Source organism: Myotis brandtii, unplaced genomic scaffold, assembly GCF_000412655.1.
Source record: "Myotis brandtii unplaced genomic scaffold, ASM41265v1 scaffold657, whole genome shotgun sequence".
Lineage (NCBI taxonomy): Eukaryota > Metazoa > Chordata > Mammalia > Chiroptera > Vespertilionidae > Myotis > Myotis brandtii.
Window position 1 is genome coordinate 2,558,752 of NW_005370552.1, and position 27,179 is coordinate 2,585,930.

Here is a 27,179-nt window from a genome sequence, read left to right on the forward strand (position 1 = left end):
TTAGGAAATGGTCCTGGCTTTACTTTGCCAAATTCGCCTATCTTTTCATGTCTTTCAAGAACATTTGTCATTTGTCCTAGCTGGTATGGCTCAGTGGCTAGAGCACTGGCCCTTGGACTGAAGGGTCATGGGTTCGAGTCTGGTCAAGGGCACATGCCTGGGTTGCAGGCTCCATTCCTGGCCCCAGTTGCGGGGCGTGTGCAGGAGGCAGCCAATTGATGTGTCTCTCCCACATTGATGTTTCTCTCTCTGTCTTTCCCCCTCCCGTCCACTTTCTCTAAAAAATCAATGGAAAAATATCCTTGGGTGAAGATTAACAAAATTTTTTTTTAAAAAAAGAAAATTTGTAATTGACTGTTGGAAGTTTTATGATAGCTGAATTAAACCCTCGTGTGATTAATTTCAATATCTCATTCAACACGGCATTGGCCTCAGATGAAGACCTTCTCTCATTCAAATTGTGCTTCTCCTGGTGCTTGGTCTGAGCGGATCCAGTTGTATCCTGTACATCTCCGCCCTTTGGTGGTTCTGGATTGTAGGTCTTTCTGGCACGCAGCCCAGGCATAAATGGAAGGTAAGGAAAATCCAGGGAACTCACCACACTGTCGCTCCTCAAGTGCTAAGGTTGCTAACCTTCTTTCCAATTTCCTGAGCTCTTTGATTGCTGTCAGTTGGATAATTTAGTTGCAGGTATTAGGGGAGGGGCAGGGAAAAGCGAGTCTCCACCACTTTGTTCTAGAAATGGAAGTCTGTGCATGTTCAGCCTCTTTCATTTGGACTAGTACTAGGAGTTCATTCTATAAAAATCAGGGGACAAGCTACAACTCTTTTATGTCCAATATATCCAGTGAAGCACAGTAGCCATTAAATTCATTAGGTCCATAATTTCTGGCTCAGAATTTTAGGGTTTCAAACCAGTAATTGATGTTTCTCAACCTTTTGGGGTTTGAAGAATACAAAACTAGTCGACGTGCACTAGAACAGGGGTACCTTTCTGTTGTCACACACGCATGTATGCACGCGCGCACACACACACACACACACACACACACACATGCACACACACACAGGCATGTGCACGCACTCTCACATTCACCCACCTTGACAGCCTTCCTGAGTCTAAAAGGGGATTAAAGATATCAGGTTTACTGAGCATATTTCAGGCATGGCCCATTGGTTGAAAAATAGTGCTTTAAATAACAATCTCATGATTTGGTCTTACATATTGCAGAAAGTGAAGGAAGTCAGGGGTTATAGTCATCTACATAAATAAGGTTATGCGTAACTGAAGGTCAGCTTGTAACGAAGGATCTACGGTTTACTAGTTCTGTGAAGGCAGGGATTTCTTCCTATCCATCCTGTGTCTCTAGCATGTAGGACGATGCCTGACATTATGCTAGAGAAGATCCTGAAAGGCTTTCTGGATGGACAAATGGACAGATAAATCCATTTCAGGATGCACAAACCTGAGTTTTCTCTTTAAGACACATTCTATTTCAGTGAGTCTAAACTTATAGCTATTTAATCTCTCAGGGGAGACTGTCACGTATCTAACAGAAATAAAAACTTTAATTTGTCAATGTCAATTACTGAAAGGCAGACAAAAGTTGTAAAAATCATAAGATGTGAATTGATTTTCTGAATACTTCTGCAAAAAAGAAATTCTTTTGTTGTATGAGAGATGCAGATTGCCAATTCAAAATCCTTCTAATGCTACCATAATTAAAACTCAAAAAGCAGACTTTTTTTTACTTTTAACATGTACTAACATCTGTTCTGAAACACTTTGTTTTAATGATTTAAAACAGGCCTTGTAAACTTGAGGCATTTCACGAAAATAGTATTTTGTGGTGGCAGAGAACCAAACAAAGCCGCTGACATTCCGAAAGCTTTTCAACCTAAAAGTTCAAAAAATCAGCTGTGACAATGATTGGCTCAAAATTAACTCCATCTTTCTGTTTATTTGAATGTTTAAACAGTTTACGAAAATAAATTTCAGTTTGTATCATCTGGCAAGATTGAATATAAGCTTCAATCACTATAATAGTTTACCACCACAAAATAGGACTAGATGGAAATAAACTTCTTACTTTAGCCATATGATCACTTTTTGGTGAAATTACAAGTAAATAGACTCAAGACTTAGGAGACAAAAAGACTTCACAGTTTCTAATTAATGCTGGGCTGAAGACTGACAATTTTATGCACAAACTTAAATCAGTAAATAGACAAGGGATGGGATAAAATTATAAACATCTTAGCCAATAATATTTATCAATTCATAGGAAATAAATACATATTCGATGACTATTTCCTGTCCTTTCACCAAACCCTTTACTGTATAGCAACCCAGAGGAGAAAGACCTAAGGAGTGAAGCATGCAGACTATCTATATCTAGCACACATACAAGAAAGATGGGTCGAGATCATATCGAAGAACAAGATGTCTTTAACACATGAATTTTTTAGGCAGCTCCAGCGAGTGACCACTGACATTTTTAAAGGAAAAATACTATTCTCGTAGCTAAGGATACTTGCACATGAGTATTTTATATTGAACTGACAACCTCCTTTTGGCATGTCCAAGCAGCCTGCAGTACAAACACCCCCCTCTCTCCAGCTGCAAACATCCCTTACATATGCAAGACCCCTTTAAGAGAAGGCACTTTGACCCTTGGTCGATTTCAACTTTTCCTCTTTGAACCAAAGCCATCCCAGCATAAACAGAGCACACGCGTGAGAGTTCAAAAGACTGGGGGCTGAGTCCTGGCTTTGCGCATTACCAACTATGACAACATCTGGCCAGTTATTCAATCTCTCCGGGCCCACTTTATTTAAACCAGGAAATGGAGATCACAGCTCCTTCAAATGGTTGGGAGAAGATAACAGGAGTCACAGAGGGCTGTGCTTGGCACATACACACAAAAGGAGACTTCTTCAGGGGGTGGTCTGTTTTGGACAAGTACCTCTTTACTACTGTCCCCCTAAAAAATATAAACAGTCTCCCAAACTATTAGGCTACTATCCTATATAATAAAAGGCTAATATGCAAATCGACCCAATGGCAGAACAACTGGTCGCTATGATGCGCACTGACCACCAGGGGACAGACACTCAGCACAGGAGCTGCCCCCTGGTGGTCAATGCGCTCCTACAGCGGGAGCGCTGCTCAGCCAGAAGCTGGGCTCACAGCTGGCGAGTGCAGCGGCGGTGGCTGATGACTCCCGGACTGCAAGAGGGTGTAGGCCAGGCTGAGGGACCCCACCCCGAGTGCACGAATTTCGTGCACCAGTCCTCTAGTTTCACCATAAAAACTACGAATCAGGAAAAGACCAAGGGGCATTCTGCTTCCAATAATAGTGAATTAGTCAGCCTACACCAACCTTCCTACTGAAGAACAAAATAAAACTTGGACACACACACAAACCATCTTTTAAAAAAAGATTTTATTGATTTCAGAGAGAGAGGAAGGGAGAGGGTTACAGGGATAGAAACATCAATGATGAAAGAGAATCATGGGCCAAACCGGTTTGGCTCAGTGGATAGAGCGTCAGCCTGCAGACTGAAGGGTCCCAGGTTCCATTCCGGTCAAGGGCATGTACCTGGGTTGCGGGCACATCCCTACTGGGGGCTGTGCAGGAGGCAGCTGATCAATGTTTCTCTCTCATCGATGTTTCTAACTCTCTATCCCTCTCCCTTCTTCTCTGTAAAAATTCAATAAAATATATTTAAAAAAGAAAAAAAAGAAGAAAAAGAAAGAGAATCATGGATCGGCTGCTTCCTGCAAGCCCCACACTGGGGATGGAGCCCACAATCCGGGCATCTGACAGGGAATTGAACAGGGACCTCCTGGTTCATAGGTCAATGCTCAACCACTGAGCCACACCAGCCAGGCAACCATCTTCTTAAGAGTATACATATGTTATAAAGTACTTAAATTTTGGCAGTTAAAGATCTAGAACAAGAGAAGCCACAGCAGTAAGCTCAGCCATACACAGCTGTCTAATACGAGGATAGGGTCTCATAGGCAATAGGCAAGTAAAGAGAAGACTTGCAATCTATCTAACAAACCAATCCCCACTTTGTTCTGGTTTCTTCTGAAAGGTTATGTGGCTTGAATGGAGGTCAACCAAAAGCAAGCCTAACCTTGCATGGACTTGCCATCTGGCCCCCTCCTCTGGTGGTCCGGGAAATCTCAATCTTATAATTGGATTAGGTGCTGTCCTGGCCATAAACTCTCCCCCACAAACCTGGCAGGCAAACCCTCTCTTGAGAAAGATAGTCATCTTAGTATGCGCAAGAATCCGAGTAAGAGACAAAAGAAAAAGACCAAGGCATGAGGTATGGAAACAAAAAAAATACAATAGCCAAAACTTACAACTCAATGGATGGATTTCAGAGCAGCTGAGAGCCAAAGAAAGAATAGATAAAGAGGAATACAGGTCAGAGAAAAGTATCCAGAATATATCACGGAGAAAAATAAAAAGAAAACATAGAAGTCAAGGTAAGAGACTTAGATAAAATAATGAGAAGATTTAATATATGCTAATTGGGGTCACAGTAGGAGAGCAGAGAGAACGAAGTAGAAACAGTATTTGAGGAAATGGCTGAATTTTTTCACAGAATATTTTCATAGAATTTTCATCAGATATGTCTATCCACAAATTCAAGGTTCCTAGCGAATCACAGCAGGCTGAATAAAAAGAAATTATACCTAGATATATCATAGAAAAACAAAGACAAAGAGGAAAATCTTACAATAAGCAGACGTAAAAAAACGACAGAGTATCTTCAAAGAAGTGGCCGTTTGCTGACAATAGAAACCAGAAGCCAATGGGATGATGATGTATTCAGTGAGATGAAATGAAGTACCACTCAACCAATTCTGTACCCGGGCACTTCAATAGTAAAAGCCAACTGAAGAGAAACACAAGCAGAAACAGTGTGTCACAGGAGGCTCCCACTAAAGGGACGTCGAAAGCAGCGGTTCCCCACCTTTTTCAGGCCACACCCCACCTGAGCATCTCTAACATCCTGATGCCCCTCCACCCCCTCGCGACACAGAATTCTCATTCTTCAAAAAGTGAGCTCCTATTCACGTGGAGGAAGCCTAAAAGGCCATGAACTTGATCTAGCCAAGCTTCCAAAGAGGCATCCATGAAAGAGAAAAATAAAAGAATGAAAGGACAGTTGAAGTATTGAGGAAGAAATTGTTGAAAAAATAATAATAATATAAAGTGATAGGAAAAAAATAGCAATTTCAAAACATACAATAGAGAACTGAAAGGCATAAATATGTCACAATATGTATTTATCTACTGTAAATGAGGCCCCTAGAACCATAAGAAATGCAAAAAATTCACTGTCAATAACTCATTCTCAAATTGCCCCCTTAAGAATCAAATTGCCCCTCTGTGGGGGGTGTGCCCCACGTTGGGAACCACTGGTCTAAAGGATACTTGAGGCAGGAGAAAAATTACCCCAGATAGATCAGAGAGGCAGCAAAGAACAGAGAGCACAGTCAATATATAAATGTGTAGGTAAATCTTTATAAATACTAACCATGTAAAACAACAATAATAAAATCCTCTGGGTTTACAAATATAGAGAGAACTGAAATGTGTGACAGATATTAACATGTAAATCAAGAAGGGATAAAATTAAAATGTCCTAAGATCCTTGCATAGGCTGAGATAAGGGTACGGAGACTTAGTATTACAATTTGTAAGTCTATAATAAAAGTTGTTATTTTAAGGGTAACCACTAAAAGAACTGAAACACAGTGTCTGAATGCTAAACTAAGTGGGGGAGGAAATGGAGTGATAAAATTAATGACATAACAAAGAGAGAAAAATGAAAGATGAAATAGAACAGGCAGGACAAGCAAAGTACAAAATAAGAGATTTACACTCAAATATATTACTATTATGTGCCAGGAGCAGTAAAAATATAGAAACAATAAACAATCAGTAAGTTAAGGGGATAAGTCTATAGAAAAAAGAATGTCAAGGGATTAGAAATACTAAGGTAGTTTTGGGACAAGTTTTAGTATTAAATAGGGTAGCTAGGGTGGGACTTAGCAAACGGCCACTAGGTGCAATTAGATACATGAACAGCATCTCCTGCCATAAACAGAAGGCGACATTCAAGATAAACAGACCTGCCCTGGCTGGGGCGGCTCAGTGGTTGGGTGTCGTTCCAGGCACCCAAAGGTTACTGGTTTGATTCCTGGTCAGGGCACATGCCCGGGTTGCGGGCTCGATCCCCGGTAGGGGGCGTGCAGGAGGCAGCCGATCCATGTTTCACTCTCACATCAATGTCTCTCTCTCTCCCCCACTTCCTCTCTCTAAAAAAAAAAAACAATTAAAAATCTTTAAAAAATAAATAGAATAACAGCGCTATAGAAGTCTAGGAAGGCACTGTTGCCTTCCTTCCAACAGCTGTGAGCTTGAAAACTACTCTCACTTGGGGGAAAGAGCCTGCGTTGGTTGGTAATGTTATGGGAAAACCAAAGTCTGACTTGCCCCCAAATTGTTAGAATAATCAAGAAGACTGAGAGAAGACGATAGAGAATTGTTTCTGTTTCTTGCTGTTTACACGATCTGTGGGGGTACCACTGAAAGCCATATAGCCTACCAGAACACATGTCACACACCTTAGCAAATACTACTGTACTAGTAAGCCGGTGGTTAGAAATTTGAATTGAGATAGAAGTGGTATAGGGTTTCCCTGAAGGATTTTGAATATTGTGCCATAGTAAAATCAACTGAGAACAAACACACAAAAAAGACCATAATCAGACTAAACCTAAAAAGAATGTGGTTAATGAATTGCCCTGAATTAGAGACACACACACACACACACACACACACACACACACACACACATCTTGGAGCATCCAAAGGCCCAATAACCGGCATATATCTCTATGTTGCTGCCATTTCTTTTTTTTTAAATTTCTTTATTAAGGTATTACATATGTGTCCTTATCCCCCTATTACCCCCGCCCCCAACACCCACTCATGCCCTCATCCCCCTGTTGTCTGTATCCACTGGTTAGGCTTATATGCATGCATACAAGTCCTTTGGTTGATCTCTAGGACAGAATATTTTAAAACATTTCAGACACCATGGTAGGAATCCTGAGTAAAACAAAGCATGCAAGCACATTCTAATTTCAAATCACCTCATGATATTTCCACAAATGAGTGAGATCATGTGATACTTGTCTTTCTCTGACTGGCTTATTTCACTTATCATAATGCTCTCCAGCTCCATCCATGCTGTTGCAAATGGTAAGAATTCCTTCTTTTTTATGGCGGCATAGTATTCCATTGTGTAGATGTATGCTGCTGCCATTTCTACTCCCTTTGAAAACCATTATTACTCTAACTTGCTCAGACTACATTCCTTTAAGAATTCTTTTTTTAATGTCTCTTTCCCTTTATTTTCATTATTGAAAGTATTACATATGTCCTCCCCCTTTATGAATTCTTAAAGGAGAAATTACGGTGCACCTAACAGAGCTGGGCAACACAATCACTTAGGTCAGGGGCCAGCACACTACAGGGCACAGGGCAAACCCAGACGGCCACGTGTTTCAGTAACTGCAGCTTTATGGGAACACAGCCACATGCATTCGTTTCCGTATTGTCTGTGGCTGCTTGTCTGCCACAGCAGCAGGAGCTGAGTGTGGCTGTGGCAGAAACTGTATGGCCTGCAAAGTCTAAAAAGATTTACAGAAATACTGTCCACCCCCCACTTAGATGTTCCCAAGTGTTGCTCTCAATCACATAATGTGTTCAGAGTGGAGGTTCCAGATGATGCTAAATGACTGTTTCTTCTTGCTTCCGTTCTGTGATGGGTAAACTCAGCACGTCACTTCTACTTCGAATAAGAAGTTGTACTTGTCGAAGAACTGATACTGCATTCCCGGGACTATTGGAGTCTAGATCTCAAAAAGCATCACTATCTATGCTCCTCTTTCATTCACCTCATCACCAGGAGATCATTCGAAGGAGAGTGAGCTCACCTTTTCTGAGACTACTCTTTTTCTTTTTTTTTGAGTGGTTTCAACAACAGACATTTATTGTCTCACAGTTCTGGAGGCTGGAAGTCAGAGATCAAAGTGCCAGTAGGGTTGGTTTCTCCCAAGGTCTGCCTCGTTGGCTTGCAAAGGGCCACCCTTTTTCCACCTCTTCACAAGGTCTTCTCTGCACACACATGACCCAGATATGTCTCTGTGTGTCCACATTTCCTCTTCTAATAAGGATAGCAGTCAGATTGGTTATAGCCTACACACACGACCTCATCTGACTACCATCGCCTCCTGAAAGTCCATATCTCTGAATACAGTCACATTCTGAGGTAGTAGGGGTTAACACTGTAACAGAGGAATTTTTGAGGGCCACAATTCAGTCCATAATCGGAGGTATAACATGCTTACAATGAAGTAAGTTCACAATCACACACATTCACACACACTCACATTTATGTGCCTACCTTTCCATTATCCCAAATGCTCTATCATGTGCCTTTGCAATCATTACCATCTTCTCTTCCTGAAATAAGCACTATTTTGATGTCTATCAGAATAGGTACGTCTTGCCTGTCCTTGAATTTCATATAAAAGAAATGATACCATGTGTACTCTTTTGTGCCTGGCCTCTTGTACTCAACAATGGAGACGACTCTTTAAAAATATTTTTTTTTACAAGTTTTGGATTTTTAGAAAAATTACACAGATAATACACAGAGTTCCCGTATACTTTGTGCCCAGTTCCCTATCAATAACATCTTGCATTAGAACGGTACATTTGTCGCAATGAATGACCCAATGTTGATACATCAGCATTAACTAAGGTCCATTCTCTATTCAGATTTCCTTAATTTTTAACTTAAATGTCCTTTTTCTGTCTCAGGGTCCCATCAGGGACACCACATGACATTCCTCTCCTTAGGCTCCTCTTGGCTGTAAGTTTCTAGAATTTTCTTGAATGGAATTTCTCTGCTGTTTTCTCCATGATGAGACTATACTTATGTGTTTTGGGGGGAGGAAGACCACTGAGGTACGGTGCCACTTTCATAACATCGTATCAAAAGTCTGTACTGTCAACATGACTCTTCACTGTTGACGTTGACCTTGGTCATGGAGCTGAGGCCGTGTCTGTCAGATTTCTCTACTGTAGAGTTATTTTTTTGTCTCCCTGTTCACACTGTAGTCGTTGGAAGTAAGTCACTGTGTTCAGGCCACAGGTACTGTCCATTTCTTAGTTAATAAGTGACTTATTTTACTAAGTGACTTACTTGAATCAATATTCATGTAAAAGTAAAAATAAGTATTTAACAGCTAAAATTTTTTTATTTGTCGCACAAACGACATTTACATATTTGGATGAAATTAACACCATGAGCATCTTTAATGTTTTTCATTCCTAGCTCTTTGGCAATTCTGACAGAGACTCACTGTTTCTGAAGGTATGTCATGAGTGAGAAATCATCATTTCCAAATTAAATAAGTCAAAATCGCCACAAGTATTTCCTAAGCAAAAAGCCTTAACGAAACGTGAAGGATGGATCTTAATAGAAAAGGACTGAATTCTCATGAAAGACAAATGTGACCAAATCTGGACGACTTTTCCTATCTGCCACTTTTATCCAGCTGGGTACAAACTACTAGTAGATGAGCCATCACCATCTCACAGCCCAATAGACATGTCCCTCTCCCTGGACGGCAAAAGGAACTCAGGTTAGTTTTTGTGAAGATAACAACTAAGAGTTCTTGGTTATGCTGGACGTGTTGCACCCTTCCTTAGGGCTATGATAAGGGCTAGGACACAATGACATCACGCTTGGTAGCTCCCAGTCCCCCTAGCAGCGAGGAACTGGCCGATGAAGCCCCATCATTACTAAAAAAGAAGGAACTTTTACCATTTGCAACAGCATGGATGGAGCTGGAGAGCATTATGCTAAGCGAAATAAGCCAGTCGGAGAAAGATAAGTATCACATGGTCTCACTCATATGTGGGATATAATGATCAACATAAACCGATGAACAAGAATATATCCAGAGACAAATGGCAGGGGAGGCGGGGGGGGGGGGGTTACAGAGCAACCAAAGGACTAGTATGCATGCATATTAGCATAACCAATGGACACAGACACTGGGGTGGTGAGGGCTTGCCCGGGGTAGGAATGGCTGGTGGGGTGGGGGGTGTCAGAAAAAGACATGTAAAACTTTAGACAAAAAAAAATTTTTTTTTAAATAAAGTGAACTTAATAAGTGGAAGACATATTTGCTAATCCATTTCAGGCCAGAGCCAGAGCTGGTCCTGAGCTAAAAGGAGGCGTTCAAGGAAGTTGGCCTTCGGCATGGACTCTTCCCATTCTAGCTCCCCTCTCCTCGCTTGGTGCTGAGCAGGGACCCTCTCTTCCTCTGTGTGGGCTACCAGTTAACCACAGACAACCCAAGAAGCCTTCAAGGTGGCTGTCCCTAAAGGGAGAATCCGGAAGGAAAGCTCATAGTGGCAGCTGCTCTAGGGGGAGCTCATAGAGGACCCTGTAGGCCAGTTGTCTCCCCAAGAGAACATGGGCCTTCGCAGGCCAAACCAGAGTGGAGACCAGAATCCAGAGGACTCAGGGCGGATTTGCAGATGTTGACAGATGTTCGCCAACAGCTGAGACAGTTCACACCCACTTCCGGGCCTCATCTAGAACACACTGCCTGAGGTCACTCCTTATTTCTTCCCATAGCCTCATGTGAGCAACTACTTCATAGGTGAACAGTAGACTAAGTGAGAAGCTTCCAGAACGAGTGCTTTTGTTAGAAGCAATGACAAGCACAAGGACTGAAACGATGCCATTTGAATACTGTCCCAAAGGAAGAAAAAAGTATTTGTGACCTTGACCCAGCTCTGACCTCATTCAAGGAACAGTCTGAAGCTGCGAAGTTGATGCTGACCTTGCTTTCTTCACTGGGAAAAGAGAAGAATCCAATTCTGTTGCCTAGAAAAACAGTCAGACCACTTAACATTAAGTGCGCAAACCAAAGGCTAATACTGACGTAAAAGGTGTAAAATGCAGACTAAGAACCAAGACTTTAAAACAGGACATCTGGTGTGCAATTCACTATAGGGCTGTAGGCAATTAGGGTGTCCTCAGACATCTTTCAGAGAGCGGGCTGTAATAGAGGAGAAGAAATGAGTTCCACTGCAGTCTTCCTTTTATTGTGGCTGCAACATTATCCTATATAATAAAAGGCTAATATGCAAATCTACCAAAGGGCAGAATGACTGGTGGCTATGATGCACACTGACCACCAGGGGGCAAACGCTCAACACAGGAGCTGCCCCCTGGAGGTCAGTGTGCTCCCACAGGGGGAGCCCTGCTCAGCCAGAAGCTGGGCTCAGGGCTGACAAGTGCAGCAACGGTGGTGGGAGCCTCTCCCACCTCCACAGTGCTAAGGATGTCCGACTGCCAGCGTAGGCCCAACATCCCCCAAGGGCTCCCAGACTTGGAGAGGGTGCAGGCCAGGCTGAGGGACCCCCTCTCCCCAGGGCATGAATTTCGTGCACCGGGCCTCTAGTTAGTAAATAACACCGAAAGCACCAAACAACAAAGAGTTTATCAGTTGGAGAAATGACGGACCACAATCCTTTCTAGGGAACACATCAAAGAAGCTATTATTATACCAGTTGTAAAAAAAATTCTGGAGCCAAAACCGGTTTGGCTCAGTGGATAGAGCGTCGGCCTGCGGACTCAAGGGTCCCGGGTTTGATTCCGGTCAAGGGCATGTACCTGGGTTGCGGGCACATCCCCAGTGGGAGATGTGCAGGAGGCAGCTGATCGATGTTTCTCTCTCATCGATGTTTCTAACTCTCTATCTCTCTCCCTTCCTCTCTGTAAAAAATCAATAAAATATATTAAAAAAAAAATTCTGGAACTTCCACAAATGCATAGCTCCTGTTCTTAATGAGATTGTAGTTTGTTACTTCCAGGTAACAGATTGGGTTTTTGAGCTTGGTTTATGCCTCTGGTTTACCACAAATACTTAGTTGATCCGTAATACAAACAATCCAAAGTCCTAGACACCTGCTGCTTTCATTTCCTGAACAGATAACATGGATCTCAATTCCCAGCTGAGGAAAGCACATTGGGCTAAAAATGCACTACAGGTAATACACTATTGATCAAGACTAATATTCTTTTTGAAAGCGATCACTCAGTTTAAACCTTAACTCTAGCAGGTAAAATGGATTCTAATGACCAGAAAAGAAAGATGGTTGTGGAATTAGCAAGGGCTACTATTTCAATCACTGCTCCAGGCACTCTGTCTTGCTACAATGGTGCTTTACACAGAACAGAGACAGGCAGGATGGTAACAGATGCTTACTGGTTTAGATCAGTACTTGATTCAAATATGCAATGCTTCTTGTTTTCCAATCTTAATAAAACATGAAATAAATTAAACTACCAACCACAGTGCATAATGCTAAAGCTATTAAAGTAAATCTGTTTTGTTTTTCTTTATCTAAAATCTTGGAGAGAGAGTCTTACCCTTAAATCAGGAAGTCACTGCTAAGGCAAGGGGATAGTTTCAATAGCATGTTCTTCAAAAAGTGAAAATCTAGCCCTAGCGGGTTTGGCTCAGTGGATAGAGCATCAGCCTGCGGACTGAAGGGTCCTGTGTTCGATTCTGATCAAGGGCATTCACCTCGGTTATAGGCTCGATCCCCAGGCCTGGTCAGGGCACCTGTGGGAAGCAACCTATAGATGTGTCTCTCACACTGATGTTTCTCTCTCTGTCTCTCCCCCTCCCTTCCACTCTTTTTCTCTCTCTCTCTCTAAAAAAAAAGTGAAATTCTTTGTGTATCTCATGGTGTAGAGTAGAACTGATGGGAAACCATCATACTAATCCTTTGTGGGTTTGCAGTGAGTTTTCTCTACAGCTTAACTGAAACGTATGGCTTCCTTGTCCTGTTGGAGCTTCCTCTCTTCAGGGCTCAGTTCTTGAGAGCAACCACAAAACCATTTAACCTTCTTCCTCGTCTCCCCTTCAACTCCTCACAGGGGGCATCTGGTTTCCTCCAAGCCTCCCGTCTACCTCCGCTTATGCTCTTTAATTCTAGAGTTATTGACATGTTCCCAAGAAAGCAGTGTTAACAACAAGATGGGGGCGGGGGGAGTTGGCGGAAATGACTGCCAGGGAAACAAGAATGCACGTGAAATGAAGCATAATCACCAGGAAGGCATAATCATGCCTCCCTAAAAACTGTATTGGTTAGTATAGTAGTGTATGATGCTAAAGGAAAATTAATGTGTTACAATTCCAGTGCAAAAGAACATTTACCATGGTAGAGCCACAATCAATAAAATTTGATATTTAAAAAAACCTGGTTCTAGCCCAGACCGGGTAGCTCACTTGGTTAGAGTGTCCTCCTGATGCGCCAAGGTCGCCAGTTTGATCCTGGGTCAGGGCACATGCAAGAATGAACCAATGCCCGGACAGTGTGGCTCAGTGGTTGAGCACTGACCCATGAACCAGGAGGTCACGGTTCGATTCCTGGTCAGGACACATGGCTGGGTTAAGGGCTTGATCCCCAGTAGGGGGCGTGCAGGAGGCAGCAGGTGAATGATTTTATCTCATCATTGATGTTTCTGTTTCTCCCTCTCCCTTCCTCTCTCTCTGAAATCAATAAAAACATATTTAAAAAAGGAATCAACCAATGAATACATAAATAAGTGAAACAATAAATCAATGTTTTTTTCTCTCTCCCTTCTTCTTTCTCTAAAAATCAATAAAATTCAAAAGCCTGGTTTTAGGTTTTACACAGAAAAAAAGTTAATCCCAATAAAAATACTTTAAGGAAAATAAATATGAAAACAGAAAAAATGCAAATGTTTTCACTATGGTACAAAAAATTGACCAAGGAATTAAATTAGGTTAGTAGAACCATTTGGGCTGAGAAATACTTTCTCATTATAAAATTCATTAATATTGGTTAAAGTCTGATTAAAATACTGACATTTACATCCAAGCAGTCAAAGGTTTCCACAGGTCAAAGATCCTGCACTTAGCAAAGAAGCATAACAGGACTACCCATTCACATGTCACATTTCCCACAGTCTTCCACAAGAGCAACATCAACAATAATAAAATTATTAGTAAGAGGGATTGTATTAATATTAAGTATATATTTGAATACATTATTAGTTTATTATTAGTATCGCAGGTATGAACACTCATTATGTGCCAGGCATTTTCCTAAGATTTGCTGGTGTTAACTAATTTCCATAACTACTCTAGAAGATCAATTTTATTGAGGCGGTATCTTCATCCCCATTTTACAGATGAGGGAACTGAGGTCCATAGCCCCAGAGCTAGTAACTGGTTCAATCAGAATTCAAATCCAAAAGTTTCAGACCTAGAGCCCACAGCTTTCTTCTTTTAAAATCCTCACCCGAGGGTAAGTTTTTATTTTTATGTTAAACTAGAGGCCCGTTGCACGAAGATTCATGCAATAGGCCTTCCTTCCCCTGGCTGCTGGCACCAGTTTTCCTCCGGCACCCAGGACCCAGGCCTTCGCTCTGGCTGCAGCAGAGAAGCCAAGCCTCTTCAGTCTTCAGTCGTCTTCAGTCTTTGCTCTGTGCCTGCATATGCAAATTAACCACCATCTTTGTTGGGTTAATTTGCATATTCATCCTGATTGGCTGGTGGGCATAGCAGAGTGACACCAATTTGCATGTTTCTCTTTTATTAGTGTAGATTTTTAGGGGGGGGGGAGAACTCAATGGGAGAGAAGCTTTAAAGCCAGGCACTGACTTCTCCTCCCAGCTATGAAAGTCTCAGATGGCATCTTCTTCCAACATCAGACTGTTTCGCTTACAGTGAAATTGTGCTGTTTACTGTAGCCACCTTCATTAATGATCTTAATGGAGAGCCTGCTTCAGCTTCTCCATCCTATCAGCACTTGCTTCTTTACCTTGCACTTTTGTTATGGAGACGGCTTCTTTCCTTAAACCTCATGACTCAACCTCTGCTAGCTTCAGACTTTGCTTTTTTTAATTTATCTATGTCATTTCATTTACGATAACTCAGCAGGAAGTAAATTCTTCAGTTAATAGTATTAAGAACATGAAGAAGCATTTCCTGTCGTAAAAGCATTCATTGAGATTCAGATGACTATAAAGAAATTCAACATCAGACCTCCTGAAACCTTAAACAGAAATATTTGGTGAACTCAAGACTTGTGGGTATTTTCAATATGAAACTTGCTTTTCTTTCAGGGAGCTCCCACTCTGAGCATTCTCAAATGATGACAGCGGTTTCACATGTGCTGAACATGTAAAATATACAAGTTGCTTTACTGAACCCCAAGAAGGACACTGTGTAGGAACTAACATAAGGCGGCAGCACATATACTCTGCTTAAAAGTCTTTATGATTCGCTTCAGACAACTGTTTTGTCCTTTGGTTTGTGGTTTTCAGACTTTCTCACTCACTCTCAATTTAATAGACTTATTAATAATACTGTAAGCTCTGTACAACTCTGCGAATTGGTCCTACTTTCTGAGATCCCATGCATAATGCTACGGCCATCTCATTTTAGCTGCACACGATCTGAGAGAGATCACTGCACCTTTTCTGGCCATTTCTCAACACTCCTAAAAAGCGAAGGAGACAGGATTACCCCTATTCCAAAGATAAAAATGGAAGTGCAGACAGCACGAAGAGGGCTTCGAGTAATGGCCTAGTTTCTTGACTTGGGTGCTGAATACAGGGGTGAGTTCAGTTTGTCTAGTGGTGATGAATTCCTGCAGCTTTTATTTGCCTAGGAAAGTCTGGGGAAGTCTTTATTTCTCCTTCATTTGTGAAGTACACCTTTGCCAGATACAGCATTTATTTTTGTTAAATTTATAAGACCATTTTATTGAGGTGACATTGGTGAATAACATTATATAAGTTTCAGATGTACAACAGTGTAATTCGGTATCTGTACACACTATAGCATGCTCACCATCAAAAGTCTAGTTTCCATCCATCACCATATATTTGACCCCCTTTACTCATTTCATCCTCCCCTACCATGCTTCCTCTCTAGTAATCACCAATTTCTTGTCATATCTATGAGTTTGTTTTTGTTTTGTTTTAATTTTTCATCTTTTTTATATTCTACATGTGAGTGAAATCATATGGTATTTGTTCTTTTCCACTTGACTTATTTCACTTAGCATAATATCCTCAAGGCCCATCATGTTGTGCAAATGGCGCTATTTCATCATTTTTATGAATGAGCAGTATTCCATTACACACATATAAAAATATAGATACCTATATCTACCATGTATTTTTTAAAATATATATATTTTTATTGATTTCAGAGAGGAAGGGAGAGGGAGAGAGATAGAAGCATCAATGATGAGAGAGAATCATAGATTGGCTGCCTCCTGCATGCCCCCTACTGGGGAATGAGCCAGCAACCCAGGCATGTGCACTTGACTGGACTTGAACCTGGGACCATTCAGTCCACAAGTGGACGCTCTATCCACTGAGCCAAAGTGGCTAGGGCTCTACCATATATTCTTTATCCATTCATCCACTGATAGACACTAAGGATGTTTCCAAGTCTTGGCTGTTGTAAGTAATGCCATAATGAACATGGGGTGCATATATCTTTTTGAACTAGTGTTTTCATATTCTTCAGATAATACCCAGAAGTGAAATAGCTGGATCATCTTTTTGATTGGCATTTTTTTTCTTCCATCACTTGGATTATATCATCTCACTTTCTCTTGGCCTACAAGGTTTCTGGTGAGAAATCTGCTGATAGCATTATGGGAAAAGGGACAGAGAGAGGAGGAGAAGGAGGAAGAATAGGAGACTTACATCTAAGTCACTTTTCTTTTGCTGCATTAAAAATCCTTTTAACAATTTGATTACAATATGTCTTGGTAAAGACCTCTTGATGTTCATTTCCTTCCCATGATTTGGGAAGTTTTCTATCATTCTTTCTTTAAATAAGCTTTCTGCACCTTTCTCATTTCCTGCTCCTTCTTGAGACTCCCACCCAAAAAGTGCAAACATTGGAGAACTTACAAACAACTAGTAAGTTCACTTTCTACTTAACCATGGTACCTCTCACTGTGGACAGGAACCAAGACCCTGGTAAACTACATCACCTGGTGGCTGAAGTAAGAAAATGAACAGGATGATATGAAGAACACACTGCCCATTTTTTGCTTGACCATGTATTTCCCCATCACTTCTTGGCAATTATGTCCACATATTTCTTCTCTCCTTGTCTTTTCAAAATGTCCCTGTCCTTAGAAAAAAGCAATACCCTCTAGACATGATACCTCCTAATTAAAAGCAAATGCACCCCAAGCTGCCCACCCATGCTTAGAATGTAACTATATCAAGGAAAAGGAAAGACTTCATGGGAAATTAGTCTTAAGAACTAATGTCAGTCTCTAACCAATTTAAAGTTAGTGACTCTTAATGCTGGTTGTTCTTGTTAAGTGGTGGCAAAACATTTGATAATGTCATGTGGCAAATTAAGGCTACAGTTCAGGGAAATACAGGGAAACTTCAGGATATGGGTGTATGATGGCTTTTTCTCACAGCTCTTGAGCCCTGTCCTATGATGGACCAAGTCAAACTTGAGTTGGTCATTCTGTGCTTGCAGCCTTCAATCTGGATCGACTGAGAGTTATATAATTTGAAGCTCTGTAGGGCTGTGAATTTCAACAGAGTCTGCACCTCAAATTGAAGTGATTATAAGCAGTAACTCAAGAGAAGTGACTATCTTAGCAGGATAAGACCATAGCTCCAAGCTGTTTGACGAGTTCTCTTTAGGACAAAGATGATAACCAGCCAGCAAAAATCAGATTAAGGATGTTGCCTACCTTAAGGCAGATGACTGTTAATTTAAAAGCTAGAAGAAAATGGCTGAGCACAGAGACCAGTAAGCAGAAGAATTTTCAAGCTAAGAAATGATGTCTAGATGTGATTTCTCTCCCATTGAGCTTACTAAAAGTAAATATATAAAAACCTCTAAGTTTTGGAGGAAATAATATTATCATGAAACCCCAAGACTGCCCTTCAGCAGCCAGAAAGTATTAAGTCTCTAAAATAATTCATGGCCCCAAACCTTCACCAAAACAACACTAGCTGTGAAAGCTATGCATTCCCCAAGGAAATCATGCTCCCCAATGAGTACTTCAGATGGGGCTATGGAGGAGAATGGACCCCCCAAAATCTCTAGAGAACAGTCAGGGGCCTGTTCTGGGGCAAAAGAAATCCTCCTGTATTACTCAGATTATGCCAAGTGCTGATCTGAGCCTCCTGTTCATTGAGAAAACCATGCCTACCTTGCCTTTGCAGATTGAGTGCTAGTTGGCCTCTGTCACCCCACGATTCAATTACTCTTACTGTACAGGGGTGGGTAAAAGTAGGTTTAAATTATAACACAAATAAATTATACAATAATCCACACTAATAAAAGAGAAAGATGCAAATTGACCATACCTTTGCAATGCCCACCAGCCAATCAGGAGTGAGTATGCAAATTAACCCAACAAAGATGGCGGGTTAATTTGCATACAAGGCACCGAGCAGCCGGGGGCGTTCTGCATCGCCCCAGCTGCTCTGGGCCTCTGGGCAGTGTGGGAAGGCGCAAAGGCGGCTCTGGCTGGAGCGAAGGTGGTGCCGGCAGCCAGGGGAAGGAAGGCCCATTCTTGCATGAATCTTCGTGCATCGGGCCTCTAGTTAATAAATAATGTAAGCATAAACTGTGCTTTGCATACTCACATTGAAACCTGCTTCTGCCCACCCCTGCATTTAGGTTTGCCAACTCAGTGGTGGCAGTGTCCACTGTGATTACTGACCTCCAGGGAAGAGCAATCATGAGCTCCTCACAAATGCTGGGGCTCCCCTCACACACTCATTTCCAGGCAAAGGAAAGCCACCTGGAGAGCAGGACCAGGGACAGCCAGGCAGGCTCCCCGAGAAACGTTCTCTTCTGCTAGAATGGGGAGTCCTTGCTCTTCCTGTCCAGGAGGATGTGACCATGGCTATCTTTCCTACCCCCCTTTTTTGGGGGGTGGGAACTTTCAGTATAGTTGTCCTATTCTTCTTCTACCTATGGAACAATGGGAGAGGGGGCAGTTTGTGGAAAACCAGACTACAAGCCAAACCTAAACCTAATGGGGAAGCCCTGGCCAGTGTGGCTCAGTGGATAGAGCACCTGCCTGCAGACCGAAGGGTCCCGGGTTCGATTCTGGTCAAGGGCATGTACCTTGGTTGCAGGCTCCTCCCCAGCCCGGGCCCTGGTCGGGTGCGTGCAGGGGGCAACCAATTGGTGTGTTTCTCTCAAATCCATGTTTCTCTCTGTCTTTCCCTCTCTCCTCCACTCTCCCTAAGAATCAATTTGAAAATATCCTTGGGTGAGGATTAACAACAACAACAACAAAGCAATGCTGACGGAGAAGACCCTGTATCGCCAAGAAATGGAGAACTTAGAAATGGGAGGTGCGTAGATTGAGGAGCAGGTGAGCACATTTCTTGTATGGGAAGAAGACTGAGTGAGGATTGGCTAGCTACAGGGGTACACTGAGGCAAACTTTGTTAATTACTCACCTAATATCCATCCTCCCCTTCTTTCTTACTATCAGGAACCCAAAGTTGCTGTGCTCCAATGTGCTCAAGTAACAATACATGTCCCAGCTTTGTGACAGATGAAGTGACCATTTTGCCCGGTCTTCCAGGCCGCCTACAACATGGATGGGTGACTCAGGAGCCACCTTGTCACCATGAACATACACGAAGGATGGCTGGGAAGATGGCTAGAAGGCACCTGGGCCCTAATAGTATCTTGGAGACAGCGTACCAGCCCTGGAATGCCTAACTTGGGAATTCATATTCCGTGAGTGGAAAAGCAGCTCAAATTCAAGCCACTATTCTCTGGGTTTTCTGTTCCATGTAGCAAAATTCAATTCCTTAACTGATGCACACAGAATCCTATGACTCACTGAGGAATTAACCAAGTTTAGGTCAGTGAAAAATAGATCTGTAGAAAACTATATCGGGTACCTCCTTAGCCAGAGTGCCACATAAATTTGCCATCCATATGTTCCCCCATGTCCACTTCAGGCCTGGTTAACCAATCAGGGCCCTCTCTCCCAATGAGTTGGAAGTATAACTACACAACTGTTTCGACTCCCAGTTTCAACTGGCACCCAATACAAGACCTATTTCCACTTTATCCATGGCAGTTCCTCCCAGCTCTAGAGTTCTAGGATTCTAAAACAGAATGATAGACCTTACAATGGAGAAAAAGTGTCAAGATTTCTACACTGTCAAGTAACTTGCATCAAATTATATGATCTCATTCTAAAGCTCCAGATCAGTCATCTTTTTAAAACAACTTGTTCCTTCCTTAGTAAAATGGAAACTATAGGAAAGTCTACTTATCTCATAGGGTTGATGTAAAGATCACACAAAATAAGTGTGAAAAACATTGAACCTTAAATTACTATGAACATGTAAATTATTAATAAGTCCACACTATGTAATTTGTTCTTTGCAACTAGCATCATCTGCTATTAGAAATACTCAACATCTAAATTTAAATTCATTTCCAGGACATGGTTACACTGTCCTATGTAGTAGGATAGAGAATTTGACTAAGAAAGAGTTCATTCTTCTGGTTTTTACACCCAAGAAGTAATGGACTGGGGTGGGGGAAGCACAAACATTTTCACAGCTTTAATTCCACCCGGCAGAAGTAACACTAGCATTCATGGAAGAATTCCGTTTTTATTCTATTGGGTAAATCTTTTCAAAAGAAAAAAAAAGTCGTTTCATTATGGGGGAGGGGAAGTTTATCACACATATGTGCATTTCTTTAAACTCAGAGTGGAGAAATTTCTTCCGCTCTACAGAATAAAATCTACAATAAGGTAAAAATAACTAGGCAAGCTTAATTAAGTCAGCAAATATTTGATTGTCTACAAAATGTAATAATTTGTCTTTATTAAAATAGTGAATAACCTATGACCCCTACCTTCAATGAAAGCTGTGAAGTAACCCCTGAGATCTAAGTGTTAGTACCCAGGATAAAAACGTAACTGAAGTTTCAATGTTTAGATAAGCTTTAGTAATGTACAAAAATGTACTCATTAGCATCTCATGGTCAGTGATCTTTAAAACAGGATCTGCATACATATTCCCAGCTGAAGTTCAATAAAGTTTTCCAGTGCTTATTTCAATTTCCTTTTTTGAGGCTTTGAAACCATTTAGAACTTCTTGGAAAGTCTAGAAATGTAACTTACAGAAGCTTGGAGACTGAGAAGACTTTACAAAGCAAATACTAACAATGTGGAAAAAATGACAAAGATATCTTTAAGGTCAAGCTTGCTCAGGTCACTTTTGGAAAACCTTACACACCGAATAAAAATATAACACAGATCCCAACTATAGGAAATGAAAGGCGTATATGTGAATAGCACAGTTGATCATTCTCCAAGTACAGTGGGGCCTTGACTTACGAGTTTAATTCGTTCCGTGACGGAGCTCGTAACTCAAATTACTCGTATGTCAAATCAACAGTGAATGAGTGAGACACGTGATGCTGGGCTGATGTTGTGGCGTTCACTGTGACGTTCGCTGTGCCAACTAGCGGTGGGGTATCTGAAACTGGCTCGTAACCCGAATTTTAGCTCGCAACTCAAAGCAAAAAATCGGCTGAGAGACGGCTCGTATCTCGAAAAACTCGTTAGTCGGGACACTCGTAAGTCAAGGTTCCACTGTACTATAAATTAATGTCCAAATGTTAAAGGACCTTAGCTTTTAGATTTTTAAAAAACTTATTCTAAATTTTTAAAATTAAAGTATAGTTGGCATGCAATATTGTACTAGTTTCAGGTGTACAACATAGTGACCCCAATAAGTCTATTAACCATCTACCAGTATGCAAAGTTACGATATTACTAGAGGCCTGGTGCATGAAATTCATGCACTTGGGGGGAGTCCCTCAGCCCGGCCTGCACCCTCTCACAGTCTGGGACCCCTTGGGGGACATCTGTCTGTCAGCTTAGGCCCGATCCCCAGGCATCCTACAGACATCCCTCTCGCAGTCCAGGGCTCTCACAGTCCGGGACCCCTCACTCCTTACCACCCACCTGTAGCCAGCTTCTGGCTGAGCGGTGCTTCCCCTATGGGAGCACACTGACCACCAGGGGACAGCTCCTGCGTTGAGTGTCTGCTCCCTGGTGGTCAGTGTGCATCATAGCAACCGGTCGTTCTGCCGTTCGGTCTATTTGCATATTAGGATTTATTATATAGGATGGACTATGTTTCCTGTGCTGTACACTACATCCCCGTGGCTTATTTATTTTATAACTGGAAGGTCAATTATTCCCCTTCAGCTTTTTCATCCATCTTCTACCCTGTCGCCTCTGGCAACTGTGATTTTATAAAAAATATATTTTTATTGACTTCAGAGAGGAAGGGAGAGGGAGAGAGAGATAGAAACACCCATGATGAGAGAGAATCATGGATATGCTGCCTCCTGCACACCCCACACTGGGGGATGGAGCCCACAACCTGGGCATGTGCCCTGACCGGGAATCAAACCATGACCTCCTGGTTCATAGGTCAACCACTGAGCCACTGCCGGCTGGGCTATTTCATTTTAAATATTTGTTTAAAGCTAAGTTTGGATTCAAACGTGGCAGTGGTAGAGATCAGGGCACTTTACCCTTTTCAATAAATCATAAAACTTTTTATTTTAATGTATCAGACACAGCAGGCTCAGAAGATATTGAATTAAAAGCTTAATAACCATCTTTTTGAGACTTACACAAAGCAATGATATCTTTCTAATTACTTTAAGCCAGGTATCTGAAGGTACGGAAAACAAAACCAAATCTCCTGAAACCATCAATCCATTACAAATGCCACTTTTCCTCAGCTAAATCCGGTGAAGAAATATCATTCTAAAGTGGATAATCCAAAGCAGTAACAACATCAATGTATTGTCATATTTTTCTGAGAAATGTCAATACTTCCCAAATTCACAAAAAAAAACACACAACTCACATCCTTCATTGTCTTATTTCACTTTTCTATTCTGGAATGAAACAAGATCAATTATACCTCTGATACAAGATTCCAATTTAGCCATCTGCCAATGGATCCTAAAGCCGCCTGAAGTTTTAGACTGCACAGCGGCCACAGCTCGGTCCAGATGGTCTGAAAAACTAGGGGACACTTGCTGCATGTGCTTTGCTATGCACGTAGCAAGAACCCCAAAAACCTCACACTGGGAGAGGGGAAAAGGGCTTGCAACCAGCACTTTCCAGAACAAGGGAAGAGAACAGCTTTAGGAGAACAAGGCCCCCCAGCTGAAACAGATCTCCCACGCTGGCTGCTTGGGGGGTTGCTTCAAGACAATGCAGATGAGTCACTTTGAAGTGACTTAACTTCTAATACAAATAAACATTCAGATGAAACAGGGAGGGGACATCTGTATACTGTCAACAATCAAAATACAAGTTTAAAAGATTCCATAGAACCTCTCAACACCAAACAATGCTCAAACTCACACAGCGGTCAACACCAAACAATATTTTGAAAGTAAAATCCATACCGTGGTCATTTACAGAGAAAACATTTTCGCAATATAAACCAGTTTAAATACCATCGCATAATAAAATTTCCCATTAGTAACATTTGCTTCACAGCAGTTTCTTAATATTAATCCCATATTTTCTACGTGTTACTTGGAAGCTGTTCACAGTCTTAAACAGTGTAAGACTCAGTATCTCACTAATTGACCCAATGCTATGGCCCAGGAAAAAGCAATAATTACAGTGAGGGGTCGGTTTATTCCAGAGGAAGGCTTCCATGAAACACACCATAAATCAAAGGCCTGATATCTTATCATAAGAAAGTCCCAGCATACACCGGTAAACTAGAGGGGGAGGGGTGAATCATGCTTTCGAGTTTGCTAGTATGTATAGAACTTTGCTTAATTCTTCTTTGTTGGCATGCCCTTTTTATTAATAAACCACTTATGAATTGTTGATTTTTTAAAAAATATATATATATATTATTGATTTTTCACAGAGAGGAAGAGAGAGGAATAGAGTTACAAACATCGATCAGCTGCCTCCTGCACACCTCCTACTGGGGATGTGCCTGCAACCAAGGTACATGCCCTTGACCGGAATCGAACCTGGGACCCTTGAGTCTGCAGGCCGACGCTCTATCCACTGAGCCAAACCGGTCAAGGCTGTTGATGTTTTTTAAGCTGCTGAATAAACTACTTTACCTTCAAACGCCATTTGGAGCAGGGCCTGGGTTCTATAAAGGAGTTCCTTGAAAAATACCCACTTTTTGGTAACTCTGTACTTACCATTTTCTTTCCCAGCTCTTTTTCTAATTAGCATGTGTGGGGGTCCTGAGCAGAGTATGTCGGAAGTTCAAGGCCTACTCCCCACGCGCATGCGTGCAGGCCAGGGCACAGCAGTATTACTGGCCAAGGCCCCTTTGCCCTGCGCATGCGCGAGGACAATGACGCAGCAGTAGCGCTAGACGTCATGCGCATGCGCACCCTTATGTAACCAGCTTATGTTAATTACCACCAGCGTCACTAATTGGCAGGAGGCCTCTTCTGTTTGAGCGGGTAGCTCAGGTGCCACTGAGCAGCCAGCGCATCCCACCTGCCTGCTGTGTGTTCTTCCAATTTCCTGCACCCAGCGGGGTCCAGGCCCCCAACAGCATGTGTGCGTATAAGACCCCATTATTTCCTCCCTGCCTGGCCCCAACCCCCGAAAGGGGATGAGCTTGACCTTCCACTCCCAAGGCTACATGAACGGTTGAGAACTACCAAGAAAGCACCTGTGACAGGATGAACATGGCAGATTGTTTGACGATGGACAATCTTTACTTCATACTGAAAAGCAAAATAGACTTCAGATGAATCAAGCCCTTTAAATCAAGTTGCCTACTTACCAAGAGTTATGTTTATTCCCAGATTTGTCCCCTTTTTGATTTTTAAATATATTTTTTATTGTTGATAGTATTATGGATGTCTCCCATTCCCCCCTCCCCCATTCAGTGTCCATGGGCTGTGCATATAAGTTCTTTGGTTTATTTCTTCTCGTCCTCCCACCCCCACATTGAGGTAAGTCAGTCTGTTCCATGGCTCCCTGGTTCCGGTCTTATTTTGTTGGTCAATTCATTTTGTTCATTAGATTCCACAAATCAGATCATGGGATATTTGTCTTTCTCTAGCTGGTTTATTTCACTTAGCATGATAGTCTCCAGGTCCCTCCATGCTGTCCCAAAGGGTAAGAGATCCTTCTTTTGTACTGCTGCACAGTACTCCATGGTCTAAATGTACACAGCTTTTTATCCACTCATCTACTGATGGGCAATTAGGCTGTTTCCAAATCTTAGCTTTTGTAACTAACATTGCTATGAACATAGGGGTGCATACATTCTTTCTGATTTTTTTTTTTTTGCGGGGGGGAGTGGGGGTTAGGATATATTCCCAGAAGTAGGAATGCTGGGTCTAATAGAAGTTTCATTTTTAATTTTTTGAGGAAACTCCATACTGTTCTCCACAGTGGCTGCACCAGTCTGCATTCCCACCAGCCGTGCACGAGGGTTCCCTTTTCTCTACATCCTTGCCAGCGATTTGTTCCCTTTTATGTGCACCTGTTACTGTAATTCTTAATTATAGGTTAATTCAGTTCAACGGGAGTATAAAAAGAGAGGAACTGACTGGAAAGACCAGATTGAATTAAATGTGGGTGTCAAACCTGTAAAAACTAGGGGGGCCTGTGGAATACCTGAAAGACTCTTCATCGATTACAGCTCACTGAGGTATCACTCCACTTTAAAAAAACCAAAACTGAAAATCACTGATGATGCATTTTGAATGAGATATAAAAAGAAAAATATAGTAGATTTCTAATGAATTAAGATTCATATTCAAAGAAAAGGGCAGCCCAATATAAAAGGATTAGTGACTTAATGTGTATTCTGCTGAAGATACATAGGTAAACTTTTTCAAGATACCACTTCCTGTTAAACAGCCCAGCTATGAGATCGAATCACACCCAATAAACGGGCTTCTGTATGATTTTTAGTTTCCACATATCTACTCATCTATAATAATAAAAGCATACTATGCTAATTAGACCAGACAGCCAAACAACCTTCCGGATGTCCTTCTGGACGAAGCCGGGGCTGCGAGGGCCGAGCCCCTTGCACGAATTTTGTGCATCGGACCTCTAGTCAGAAAAATAAAAAAGTGAACTTGAAAAGCATTTGAAAGACAATAGCACGCTAATATGATATATCAAGTTGCCATAAATTAATTAGCGAGAAAAAGGCTAGGCAACAATAGGAAACTAGGGGAAGAAACAAAATAGCCAATTTTCGGAAGGAATACAAAAATTAAACATGAGGAAAATGAATAGTTCCACTGGTCATTAGAAAGACACAAAGTGGTTCCATGAGATAACATGTTTTGCCTAGCAGGTTAACGACACTTAAGCAATTAGCATGTTCAATGTTACCACATGCACAGTGCGAGAGAGAGAGAGAGAGAGAGAGAGGAATACCATTTGCTGCTGAAAGAAGACATTTTGGTAGAACCTTTGAGAGAACTGTCTGGCAACCTATGCCAAGATGCTTAAACATTTCTCTACTCTTTGATAAGGCAGTTCCATTTCTGGAATCCCATTCTTAGAAAATAATCTGAAATCTGGGTAAAGCTTTGGCAGTAAGATACTCCTCAATGTGTTATTATATTTTAAAATTAGGGGAAAATATCTTTATTCAACAGAAATTATTGTCAGGCACTGAAGATGAAGTGGTAAGCAAACAGTCGCAACCCTCTGAGTTCTAGAGCCTGCTGGGAAAAGGAGATAATTAAACAAGTAATTATCTGATGTCCAGCAACAGGGGGATTATCAAATAACTTCTGAGACATCGAAATGAGATGATACACAGCCATCAAAGAGATGAGGAGTTACTTATACCAAATGAAAAGCCATCGAACTATAAATAGGTATAACAAATACATGGAAGCCCTGCCGGTGTGGCTCAGTGGTTGAGCATCGACCTATGAACCAGGAGGTCACGGTGCGATTCCCAGTCAGGGCACA

At 41.7% G+C, this 27,179-nt stretch overlaps 1 protein-coding gene across 1 annotated transcript in view; it reads right to left on the reverse strand.

Moving 5' to 3' along the window:
• The window catches only part of CASK (calcium/calmodulin-dependent serine protein kinase (MAGUK family)), a 247,896-nt gene extending 236,958 nt beyond the window's left edge, over nucleotides 1-10,938 (reverse strand). The window contains exon 1 of the mRNA XM_014528878.1: nucleotides 10,919-10,938. Within this exon, the coding sequence (XP_014384364.1) occupies nucleotides 10,919-10,923 (5 nt within the window). The 5' untranslated portion in view covers nucleotides 10,924-10,938. The remainder of the gene's footprint in view (nucleotides 1-10,918) is intronic.
• Nucleotides 10,939-27,179: the final 16,241 nt, after the last annotated feature.